Source organism: Netta rufina (assembly GCF_964035555.1).
Source record: "Netta rufina genome assembly, chromosome: 3".
Lineage (NCBI taxonomy): Eukaryota > Metazoa > Chordata > Aves > Anseriformes > Anatidae > Netta > Netta rufina.
Window position 1 is genome coordinate 83,898,111 of NC_140125.1, and position 13,589 is coordinate 83,911,699.

Consider the following 13,589-nt stretch of genomic DNA (forward strand, 5'->3'; position numbering starts at 1 on the left):
AAATTTCTACAACATGCAATGCTTAAGCTAGATGCCCCAAACATGGATGTCTGGTGCCATTTTAGATGATCATATATATTCTACCTGGCTCCCTGTTGCTACTTATCCCTGCTGAATGCCAATCCTGTGTAGTCATCTCAGGTTCACTAAAGCATTTTAAGTGCCACTAGGCAAGTGATTCATATCCTTAGATGTCCACTGACTACAGCCAGAGCTTAAACGGCCATGCTGGCTATAACTATAATCAGTTATATACATTTTACATTTGCTGTAATTATAGACACCTACCTATGCACATTACATTGAAGAGTTTAATCTCGAAACTCGTCTCACAATGTTCATTATGTTATTCCACAACAGTGCATTAAAGATGTACTTCAGATTTTGTATATATTTCTATGGTAATTCGGCACCTGGATTTCTCTAATAGCCTGCTTCTGTTTCTCTCTTTAGCTTGGATTTGGGACCTTTACCATAGAAAGTCTACAGATGTGTGCAGTAGGGTTGAGGTTTTTACCTTCTGCTACAGCATGAGTAGAAAAGAGAAGAGTCTTTGGTTTCTGTCCTAAGAAACAATGAAGATTAATATAGCAAATGGGGGAGTCTCTCAGACACTGAGAGACTGAAGTGAGATTGCAAAATACTCTAACAACAGAAGTAAGGCTACATAAATGTCTCAATTTAAAAACACAGACAATTTATGGTCAGTCTCCATTTAGGACATTCCAGAAAATAGCACTTAAGTGTTCTTTCTCTTTCATTCCTCTAGATATATGCTTGAGCTTTAAGTGTTTTGAATACCATTTTTTGATTTTTTTGATTGATTTTTTTTTTTTCTGGCTGAGGTCATAAGAGTATAGACAAACCATAAAAAGATTTGAAACAATCAGATGTCAGAACAGATTACAACATCCCAAAACAATAGCTCATTTTCAATTGGTAGAGGAAACCCTTCTTACCATGAAAAGAGCTTACCAATATGATAAAAAAAGAGTGAAAAGGCCTTCAATATTTAGTTTATTTTATTACATACATTAAAATATGCAGATGCAATCACTTAAATCTCTTAAAAATAATCACTTTATTACCCTGATTTCCTACAGAATATCTCCTGTGCAACTTCTCTCTTTTGTTCTTCTACACATAGGCCTGATTCAACTGCCTACTGAATTTAGTAAAAAATTAATCATGCTTTTCAGCAGGCTGTTGGGTCTATGCAGGTCTCTTACTATTAGTTACATCCTTTCTGTAGCTGTTTCCCCTTTTAGTGTTTAGAATCATAGATTCTAATTCTAATCTAATTCTAATTCTAATAATAGATTCTAATATCTGTTTCTTCTCTTAGTGTTTGTCACTCAGAAAATATGCAACTGAATATAAGATGACTATAAGAATGACTTTTTTTAGAAGGCAGTTGCACTGTAATTTGAAAAATATTAAAAACTAATAATAGTTTTACATACCATTAGCAGAATATAAAGATAAAATCTTTACAGTTATTTATATGCTTTTTTTTTTTTTTTTTTTTTTAACAGAAGAGTTACTGCTGCTGGCTACATTTTTTTTTCTGATAAAATATTCATAACAGTGAGGTAGAAAATAACTCAATTATGTATAGTACAAAATTTTACCATGCAACTTGGTGTTGAACAAAGATCTCAACTTATCAGATGTCAGTTTTAAAATTGGCCTTATGGAATCACATAAACATAGCTGAAGAAAACTGAGAATCTGTGTTGACATTTTATGCTCAGCACAAGAGCATAAGCATATGTTATGTCCATAAGCAGACCCACTCTGGAAGCAAACAAACAAACAAACAAAAAAGCATATGGAATTTTAGGATTATCAGGGAAAATAAATTCAAAGAGCAACAAAAATAAAGTCATAACAATTATTATCTAGAGTTTTAGTACCCTGTGCAGTTCCTGTCCTCCCTCTCCCCCCTTCTTCTATTTCCTTTATGCAGTAGGATCATAAATGACACAGAGAAGGGCCAAAAGGGTGTTCAAAGGCATGGAGCAGTCACCTTGCACACACTGATGAAACAGGTGAAGTTTCCATAGGACTGAATAGATACCACCAAAGAATTTAGGGTGTATGTCCCATTTGTAGCCTTTAGCTCAGGAGCATATCACTGTGGGCTAGGAAAATGATGTAAAAAATACCAGATTAATCTTGTTTTATCATCTGCTTTTGGCCACTACCTTAGGTAGGCTTTGATCTCACCTGTAGTTGCATCCTTATACTCTTTGTTCTTAAAAACTGGCATACACCCTATGTAACTTGCTAAGTCAGCACCACCTGCTTTGCTTAAATGTATATATATATATATCTTCAGAAAGAGGTAGGAACAGTATGGAAAAAGGAATTTTTTTATTTTTATTTTTTTTTTCCAGCTGATTACAACCAAGTTTCAAGCATTTGTCAGCATCACATAGCAAACACAAGACCTTAACAAGGGAAGGTCATTCATACAACAGTGTGTCTATTTAAATCTGGGATCTGCCCAAGCCAGATATTTTAAGAAAAACAGAAAATAAGAAAAACACTAGCTGACTGGATGTTAAATGATAACCATGAGAAATACTATGATATAGCTTACAGTATTTTCTACAGTGTGTGCAAAAACCCTGCTTGTTATTGGTACAAGTCTACTTTAGATGTCCTGGAACAAAAGATTCCATGAGTTAAGACTAGTTTCATGGCTTTCCTGAACCAATGGTAGGAAAACACGTAGATCAAGGGATTGCAGGCAGAATTAAAGTAGGCAAACCAAATTAGGATGTCAAACAGAACTGGGGGAGTAATGAAATCCAAAAGACTGTCTACCATGGTGTCAATAGTAAAGGGCAGCCAGCACAGCAGGTAGATTCCTACAGCTACCCCAAGAGTCTTTGCTGCTTTCCTTTCACTCTTGGATGCTCCTATGTGTAGCTGAGACTCAAAACCTTTCTTCATGTTGCTTATCAACCTGGCTTGCTTGTTAGCAACAGCAAATATTTTTACGTACAAAACTATCATTACAAAGCAAGGGAAGAAGAATACCGGGAAGTTCAGCCACCCCCAGAGCTTGTTGAACAGCAGCTGACAGCTACCAACACAGGGCTTATCTTGCAAAAAATGTCCCAGCCCTTCTGCAATGGCTTTAGTGTACAGGAAGACAGAGGTGTAGACCATAGGGACTGCCCACCCCACCCCAATGTACATGCAGGCCACTCTTACGGTGAACTTGGTGGGGTAGAGCAAAGGGTCACAGATTGCACAATGCCGATCAATGGAAATGAAACAGAGGTGAAATATGGAGGTGAGGCAGAAAAGCGTGTCCAGAAAGGTGTGCAGCCTACAGAAGTCATCTCCAAAATACCAGCAATTCTCTACAGACCGGATAGTGCTGAAGGGCAGCACGGTCAGCCCCAGAAGCAGGTCAGCAAGGGCGAGGGATAGGAGCAAGAAGTTGGTGGGGGTATGCAAGACTTTGAAATGGGAAACTACAATGATGACAAGTAAGTTCCCAAGCACTGTGATCAGCGTGCCCAAGGCACAGGTCAGATAAATGGCCAGCTGGACCCCAAAGGGATGCAAGGTCTTGTAGCAGGAGCCATTCACCTCATAGCACAAGGCGATGAGCAACCCCTCCTCAGCACCAGGGCCCTGGGCTGAGCTCATGGCACTCCCAGTGCCTTCCCCAGCTTTGCCACAAGCCTGGAAAAGGAGTTGGCTTCCAGCAGAGGTGCCGAATGACTACCTAAAAAAAAAAAAAAAAAAAAAAAAAAAAAAAAAAAGGATAAAAATGCAGGTTAGAGGGAGAGATGCCTTTTAATCAAATATTTTTATTAAAGCTAGTGGACCATTTCCATATTTTGAAGGAAAAAAAAAAATAAATAAAATAAAAGCTTGTTTTATCTGTTTTGTATCTCTGTTGAAGCTTCAGATCAGTGTGTTGAATTTTGGTGGCATCATTTTTTTCTGTATTTTTGGCTTGATTTTCTTCCATCCAATAGTAGTAGTGCAGGGAATGCAGCAAATCCAGAGGTGTGTGAGTAATCAATAGGTAAAGAGAAATTCTGCCTTAGAAGGAAAATTACTGCGGAATAACAGGCATTGCAAACCAAAGCTCATGAGGCATGTTAAAGCTAACTTTAATATAATAGCACACTGATTCTTGTGAATTTCCCTGGAAATTAAATTCCAATTTAGTTACAAATCCTTTTATTAAGTCAAAGTTGTGAAGTGGTTATTACAAAATAAGCAACATCTGATTACAAAGGAAAAAACTCTCAGAGCAAGTTGCTCATGTTATGGTGTCTTAGCTATGGGCATATCCACTTGAGTGACAACAAATATTCAAATATTCAGCAAGGCAAAGAGAAATATTATACGCCTTAAATATTACCATTGCTTTTTACTTATGATAATGCTATTTAAATTTTATGTTTAAGTTATTTAAGTTTTAAATAGAGCTTTAAGAAATATAAGACATTAGTGGATTATAATGGATTATTCCAGTAGTCTTTTAATAAATCAGATAACTGAAAGGTATGATTTTTAACAGTAAGACAGCTACAGTTAAATACATCACATTTTTCAGTATTTTTTTTTCCTTGAAATGACTGGTATAATAGCTGCACATTATCCTCACTCTTCCTACCCTTCCCAGCAGCAATAAAGCTTTTTAATCAGGAATACTTACAGTACAAAATCTCCTTTTGTGTTATAGGTGCTGTGCTGCAGTGTACTGAAATCCTCTTCTAAGTACACGTCTATTGTCTGAGTGGAAAGTGTGAGATCAGTCAACACCTTATATAAACCAGATGGGGAGAGTGTCTCTATAGATGACTAATATACCTCAGGGGCAGAGAGAGACTGTTGTGTATTGGGCAAAAAATGCTGTTTTATAAAAAGCAGTTCAAATGCATGCTCAGCTGCTGCTGAATCTCTGACTATTTATCTCAAGGTTTGTCTGTGAATTTTCTCTCTTAGGATGTCCCTGAAAGAAGATGCAGCTAACACCAGCACATCCTGGGGCACTGCTGACCTTCACCCCATGGAAACATTCCTGGCTAGCCTGGACATTAAAAATCCCAGTGCAAAAAGGTGTAAATTGGGACTAATTCAATATAGCACTGTGCTTAGTTGGAGGCTGGCCATAAAACTTCAAAGAGATGTGTTTCTCCTTCTCCTATTTCCCCATTTTAATAAATGAGCATTTATGTTAAGATTGTCAGAGGCTTTTGGATAGCTCTTGATACTAACAATAGCTCCTTTGTCCTGGGTGCTCTGACATTCTCAGTAGTGTTCATTCTTCCTGTATTATATATGTAATAGAATATCATTCTCACTCAAACATTTTGTCATTCAAATTTGAAGTACAGTTGTGACCTTGTCAAAATACGTCCTCCCTCTGGCTAGCTAACCATCATGATGCTTCTGAAGTGATTATCATCACCCTGAAAGAGATGAGCATGGAACGAAAGAATCTCAGCTTGCCGTTCCTGCACACATTATTTGTTTGAATTTGCTTTGCGTTTTCCCCCTCTCTGTTCATGTGGTCATGTGGAAAGAGACGAGTTCATGATTAAGATAAGGCTCAGATGGTGACAATGTAGGTCTTTACAGCTCAGAACAGGAAGAGCTTTTTAACTTGTATCAGCTCTGAAAGAATATTATCATAAAATGGAAAATGCCAATCATTCTCAAGATGTCCTTTCCCCTTCCTCTTTCAGACAACATTTCTGGATGTAATCTCAAACTGAATTCTTATCAAATTCACTACGCAACCTAGTAATCAGCAGGAAAACACACACACACAAAATATGAAAGGAAAAGTGTACTGCCTGATATGACTCAGTCTCCTGCAGTGAAGACGTACACAGACCACTATCTTTTTTTTTTGAAACTGCTGTGCATAACCTCTAAGATCTCAGTTCCTCCAGGTAACCTCGAAGTCTGTACTCCTTAAAATAGGACAAGGCAGTTTCGAAGGTTTACAGACTTTCTAGGATAGCCTTCATTGGTGCCCCTTTGCCCATTTTTGCTCACAACTTCAGAAAGAGTCAGTCTGTGATCCTTAAATAGAATATAATACAATGAGAAGGTGATGGGCTTACTATGGGCATCCATTGAGCTAGTGAACCTAAAACTCCAGTCTTCTAGCCATAACAACTCTCCTTCATCATAGTGAGCAGTGGTCATTCCTGAAGAAGTCAGCATATCATATATGAGTGTATTACCATTACTGCAGATTTTTGGTAAATGTAGGAATGTATTTAGTGTAAATACTCACTAAGCCATTTAAAATCTTGCTAAGTGCCCTTCCCTGCAGACAGGGGTCTCCACTGGGTACTGCATTTACTTTTTCTTCATTTTTCTTATACAAATAGCAGCGTTTGGCCTTCAGTTTTATAGCAATGGAAAATTCTTCTCCATGGCCCTGACAAGAAATTGTTCCACCTGCTGCATATGGATTTAAGTTGGTTTTGCTTTTATGCTGTTTTGTTCTTGGTTATACTGGTCCATGTTCTGTCCACTCAAGTGCTCATGTAGAACACACCAGCAGATTCAGAAATGGTACCTCTGTGATTTAACTGTGACATCTTCAAATGTATTACATGTGGAAGTGAAGATAGAGGGAGAAGAAGTCACTGGCATCTGTAACATCTTTGTTCAAATTAATCAGATAAAGGATTAAAATCAAAGAGATTGTGGGTTAGAGAATGAATAATAATAATAATAATAATAATAATAATAAAAGTTATCTTAGTTGTGAAGTTAATAAACAAAAAGTGAATATCTTTGAATATTTTATCTGTTTTCTTTGAAATGAACAACTCATATATTTGTTTTATTTTTGGATTGTCTTAACCCAAAATATATTGTTTTCTTTTAGTTTATTGGTCTTGTTATTCTTTTATCATCTCCTTTTCTCTTTGCTCCAAATATGAAATGAAAAAAAAAAAAAAACATGATAATAAAGTTAAAAGGGCCATTAGTTCATCATCTTCAAATATTTCCTCTCATCATTTTCTTCTGCCCAAGCATTTTTGCAGAATGTGATGCCAAAGCATAATTTTAGTGAACTTAGTGTTTTGTGATGGACAGAGGAATTGCAAAAGATATAACAGAACAAGGTAAAGACCAGGCTGCATGGGGCTTTGAGCAACCTGACTTGGTGGGAGGTGTCCCTGCCCATGGCAGGGGGGTTAGAACTGGATGGGCTTGAAGGTCCCTTCCAACCCAAAACCATTCTGTGATTCTGTGAAAAAAGTCAAAATACTCACTTGGCCAACTGAAAAAAAGTTGTATGTGACACACTCTAGTTGAATAGTTCTCTGAAGAATTCATTAATAACAGGTCTTAAAGGTAGTCCCAGGTCTGCAAAAGAGGGCCACAGGTACAACTGTTATAGCTCTTCCCCAGAGCTCCCAATTCCCTTTGCTGTTGTTTGCAGTGAACAAAACACATTTCAGTTGGGAATAATCTAATCGAAACCTCTAACATGCTAATAGAGCCTGTTAATTCACATTTAAATAAATAAATAAATAATAAATAGAAACTTTAGATATCTGAAGCTGTCAAAAATAGAAGAGAGAAGGGGAAATGAGGTGCTGTGCTGCAAAGTACCAGCAGAACAAAACGAATTAAGAATTAATACTGAGATGAATGACAAATTAATACTGAGATACAAGGCATCAAGAGTCCAGCCTGTGAGAAGCATCAAATGGTTTTCAAGTTTCTGGATGCGGCCCATGCGAAGCTGACTCTCTGTTGGACAATTTTTTTAGTGGCACAAAGTGAGCAGAGGTGACCAAACTCCCGTGGGCATGGGCAGCTCTGGGTGGAGCAAGGAGCAGCAGAGCACACGTTCTGTTGAAAAAAACTTCCCCATCTCCTGTCAGCCCTTGGTTCAGGGCCTCTGCACAGCTCTGGCTTGCAGCCAGACCGCTGATCCCAGACCAGGCAGATATTGCTCGCTTCCTGCAATTTCCACCAAAGGAAGCAGAAGTGGCCAATATAACTGCACACGATTTCTTCCTTGTTAATGCATTGTGCAAGGCTATGGGGATGTTCTGGTCACGTACTGCTCCCTGAGCATCAAGCATCACTTTCATACCCTTTAGAAACACGCATTTTCTTCCTGGCAGACCTGGTAAGGTCAAATGTTGGTAGTTTTACTTGAATGAGATATTGTTTCTTGATAACTTGTCACAATGAGGAAAAAAAAACACAACACACTTTTCTGCCCACAATAATAATAGAAATGCCAGGTGTGCTGGATTGTTGGGGTCTTGCTTCCCCAAGTAGGAGCATGCTCTTTTGATACCTACCCAACAGAGCAGCTGCATGACAGACATTTCACAATTACTTCGGTGTCCCAGCTGTAGGTAAAGGGCAGACAGAATTGAAGTTTTGCCTATGAAACCTTTGACAAATATGACCCCATCACAAGGAGATTTTAGTAGTAGTAGTAGTATTTGATTTACCCCCTTTTTTTTTAAGTACTCTCTTTGTTTTAAGTTTAACCTGTGTTTCCTCTGGGTGAATCTGCCCACCTTCATAGATAAAGAATTTGATGAACAGCTATTTTTATTAGTGATGGAATGCACATGGAGAGAGGCAATTTTTCAGATGCTAGAACATCATACCTTAAATTAACCCGATTTACAATATTTTTCAGTTACAAATTGAAATTTTGCATTTATTAAAAAAAAAAAAAAAAGGAAAAAGAAAAGAAAAAAAAAAAAAAGGGAAAAAAAAAAGCTGAGGTTAGTTTACTAGTGCTTGTAATACAATGTCCACAGTCCTGTGACTAGATAAGGACTGTGGATTATTTTCATCTGGAAAAAGTGATTTGGCTCCATTCTGTGCCCCTTGCTCATTCGGAAAGTTTGACTAAGAGCATGACTTGGTTGCTAATTTTCAGGCAGTGGTATCTAAATAATTACCTCAAGCAGCTTAAACTTGAGAGTTCACACTGGCCCTTGGGCACAATGGTTCCTCAGTGTCATGCCACATAGCTTGTGTCTCTGTACACACAGCAGAGAATCTGCTTAATGCATCCTGTCTTTTTGTCAGTATGCTGGGTTATTTCCTAGCATCCAGACACAACATTTCCTAGGATATTGTACTATCTTGCTAACTGTAAGTCCACCCACAGGCTACTTGATATTTTATTTGAAAATATATGCAACTATTGTAAAGATAAAAGAACCCATGTAAATATTTTCAAAGTTTTCTGAAAGCAATCCCAGGAGTTGCTAATTCATCTATAAAGAGTGTGACCTGGGAACCAAGTTTTTACAGGGAGGCAGCAGAAAGAAAACTGTGAATACAAGAGTCTGAATATTGACAGTTAACCTGCCATGACAATTTTCAAAGATTTTTGGGGGAAAAAAAAAAAAAAAAAAGGAGAAAAAAAAAAGGAGAAAAAACCCACACATAAATAATGTAGGCAAAACTGAAATAATGCAGCCAGCAGGCAGCATTGAGCAAACACTTAGGTGCTGAGAAGTTAATAAAAACCATAAGCTTTGAAAGATGGGGCATCACCGTAACATACGAAAAGTTGACATAATACAAAACTAGACTTCCAGGCTGCTTGTAGGTGAGTGTCTGTGGGGTAAAGATTTGGAGGTCATCAACCCTATCCTAAATTTGTGCCAGTCTTTCAGTTCCTGAATTGATCTGGAAGCAAATGGATCAGATCAATTCGGGAAAAAGATGGACTACTGTAAGAAAGGCAGCTAACAAAGAAGACAAATATCCTATGATTACACATAATGTTTCTCTTACTTTGTTCTGTTTGTCAGAGGAAATTTTTCTGGAATGTTTTCTTGCTGCAGAAAATGTATGGGTTCATACTTCTATCATCAGTGTGCCTGGAAAAGATTAAGCAAGGGGAGAAGCCTTTACTCTGAAGCATTTGTCAAGTATGAGAGAAACACAGAAGCTACTGCCGGCAATGGATGCCATATATTCTCCAATAATGTCAACATTTAACTCAGAAAACCATGCTAAAGCCAAACAAGAATAGAACTGACTAGCTATCTAAGAAAATTCCTTCTATGTTAGGCATGGTCATTCTGGTCATGTAATGCAAAGGGTCAAGCAAGGTGTAATTATGATCAAGAGAGAGAAATCGGGCAGAAAGGAGAGGTCTACACACAGTTGTATCACAAGATGTTGCAGAAGAGACCATGACTGTACCAGCATGATTTGGTAGATCTGGCTGTACGTGGCAGGGTGTAATGTGACTGTCAGAAAAAAGTCTTTTTAGACCACGTGTAGAGACAAATGTGACAAATACAAGTGCAGGCATCTGAATTGATGGACATGGGAACAAAATCTGTCTCTTAGCTCCACCAGCGTCAGGTACCTGCAGTGTACCTCAATGTACACTTGCACCTACAGGCTTCACCTTCCCTCTCCAGACTATGCTGAGAGCATTCAAAGATTTCAATAACAAAGGAAAAAGAGTGCCAGCTTAATGGTCTACATAGCTGTTAAATTGTAGGATAAAACTAATTTTACAGTAGTTATTATTTCAGAGTTCTGGCCTTTTTTTTTTTTTTTTTTTTTTTTTTCTACAGGGCTTTAGTTACTTCCATACATCTAGAGACAAAGTATTTCATCTAATCTGTCTGTGCTTTATGTTCTCTGCAGCACTTCAAGCTTTTTTTTTTTTTTTTTTTTCCTTTATGCCAGTGTAGTTTCAGTTAGAAAAATATCCTGATTCAGAGCGAGCCAGCAAATGTGTTTAAATATCTGTTCTGTAATTAAAATCCAAAGCTTCTTTGGTGCTCTTTTTCTAATTATTGTGTTTTGGAGGAAACATGCAATTAAAACACAGCTGAAAACATTCCTTTCTCACAAGAATAACTGGAATGTTCTCAATTTATATATAGCCAAGAAGACTCATGGCTGTCTCTTGTGAAATTACATATCTTTTGCTATGTTGGTCTAATGCCTCATCAATGCTTTGTTGCTGTTTGCAGCCATGAAGATGGACTCACAATCAATCCACTGGGAAAATCATAGAATCACAGAATCACTAAGGTTGGAAAAGACCTCTAAGATCATCTGGTCCAACCATCACCCTACCACCAACACCACCCACTAAACCATGTCCCTAAGCCCCATGTCCAACCTTTCCTTAAACACCCCCAGGGACGGTGACTCCACCACTTCCCTGGGCAACCCGTTCCATTGCCTGACTGCTCTTTCTGAGAAGAAATGTCTTCTCATTTCCAACCTAAACCTCACCTGGCACAACTTGAGGCCATTCCCTCTAGTCCTATCACTAGTTACCTGCAAGAATAGGCCGACCCCCAGATCCCCATACTTTCCTTTCAGGTAGGTGTAGAGAGCAGTAAGGTCTCCCCTGGACCTCCCCTTCTCCAGACTAAACAACCCAAGTTCCCTCAGCTGCTGCTCACAGTACTTGTGTTCCAGGCCCTTCACCAGCTTCGTCACCCTCCTCTGAACATGCTCCAGGGCCTCGATGTCCTTCCTGTAGTGACGGGCCTAAAGCTGAACACAGTACTCGAGGTGCGGCCTCACCAGAGCAGAGTACAGAGGGACGATCACCTCCCTGGTCCTGCTGGACAATTAAAGATGATATTTGGTTGCGCAAAAGGGAGAATAAATGAATTACTTTCTGTTCACATCTGTACATGCCCCTTTGTCAGGAGTTTCATGGAACAGTTACTTTCATTTATTTAATTTACATAAAGCTGATTGAAGCATTTATGGGTTGATTTTTGTGTGTATGTGTGTGTGTCAAAAAAAAATATAACTTGGACACTGATTATTGTGCATTAATCTACCTGAAACTATATGACTTCTTTAGTATATTTTCATTTTTCATACAAAATATTAATGTCTATAAACCAAAAACTTTAAATTAAATATTGAAGATTTTACTTTGGAAATGTAATGTCAGTGTCTTTGGGGAATTGCCACTTGTATGTTTTACGTTGTTTGCCATTTGTATGTTTTATGTTGTTGCTCACTTTCTTCACCTCCAGAACACACCTGCCTCCAGAACCACAGTTATATCTGCGACCTGATGCTAAACGCTTGCTAAGTGCTCTGCAGTATTAAGGTACAACATAAAACCGAGCGCAGACCTTGAAAAATAAATCAATCTATTTATCAGAAATTTTTCAGCTCGTGTTTTGCAACCCAAGTATTTATTTATTTATTTATTTAACTGCACAAATAATAACAAAACATAGATGTATGTTGTCAGTCTTTTTTTTTAAGCTGCTTTTGCGTGTAGACTCCACAAGGGGGTAGAAAACCCCTTCACACAATTTAGGCTGTGACACAAAAATCAAACCAAACATACAAGCAAATAACAACAACAACAACAACAACAACAACAACAACAACAACAACAACAAAAACAGAAGAAACAAACAAAAGACAGTGAATTTAACTATTCTGACCACAGTCAGGCACTGAAGCTAACAATTGCCAGTTGTTAAGTTGCAAACCATTTAAGAATAAAAATACAGCAATTATTTGAGTAAAAATCACCAAATTTGAAGATGTCTCTGAATATTGTTGTTAGATGCCAAACAACAGGGAGACTGAGTCTGGATTAGCTGGCCAGGATGCTTTTAAGATGACCTACATGTTCAACCTGGGATATTCCAGAGAGGGGGAGAACCACTGGGGTGCTCTCAGGTCAGGTTCACCACATGGATGTAGGAGTTTGAACTTCCTCCTGAATGAATGAGGCAATGTTCTCTCTTCTCCAAGGCAGTGTTATCTCTTATCTCTTGCTGGAATCATTCACATTAAAAAAAAAAAAAAAAGTCCTAAAGCTTCTGGTTACTGCCCTGAGGAGAGGAACACAGCCCAGATTTGATATAGACTACAATTCATGCTAAAACATGAAAAAATATATTAATTAGTGACCATGTATTTCATTAAAAAAAAGTTTACCATGATATTTAAAGAGGGGAAAACTTGAAGAGACTGCAGTTTTTGCATCTGAATATAAATGTGTACCACATTGAATTGACTGCAGTGAATGTTGTAGCAAGAACCACAGACACTAGTTCTGTGCACCAGCAGACATGGTCTGCAAAAAACACTTGTTACTCTGCTGCCCTAGGTTTCATGCAAAACAGTGCTTTGTTTAGCACCAGGTTTAGGACTACTGTAAAGCTCAGGAGCAGGTGGAACAGCATGGCATCCTGCAAAGTCATCCAGGAACTAAGCCCAACCCTATGACAGATCTGCAAGATATTTTGGCCAGAAAAACTGCTCTGATAGGTCAGGTCCAGCTGCAGCCTGAAAGTTGTGTAGGAAGGCTGACTAAGCAGATACTCCTTAGATACTCCTTTAACATCCAAGGGCACACTCTGGATGATAAAAGGATATGACACACTGAAGCCTCCTAGATAACTGCAAGTCATTCTCTGAGGATTTGCAGTCTGGAAGAAATGCTGTCTTTGTAGGAGAAGTAATGTAATGGGCTGACTATGAATGATTTATACTACATGTTAATGAAGTAATTTCATCATTACTTATAATGTCTCTGACTGCATCATGTATCACCAGCTAGGCATATAATATGT

General features: G+C 38.1%; 1 protein-coding gene across 1 annotated transcript; it reads right to left on the reverse strand.

The window, feature by feature from the left end:
- Nucleotides 1-2,640: 2,640 nt before the first annotated feature.
- On the reverse strand, nt 2,641-3,669 carry LOC311208037 (trace amine-associated receptor 5-like; the record flags this gene model as incomplete). The annotated part of the gene is made up of 1 exon (XM_084284454.1): nt 2,641-3,669. One exon carries the CDS (start codon nt 3,667-3,669, stop codon nt 2,641-2,643), a length of 1,029 nt encoding a protein of 342 aa, XP_084140580.1.
- Nucleotides 3,670-13,589: the final 9,920 nt, after the last annotated feature.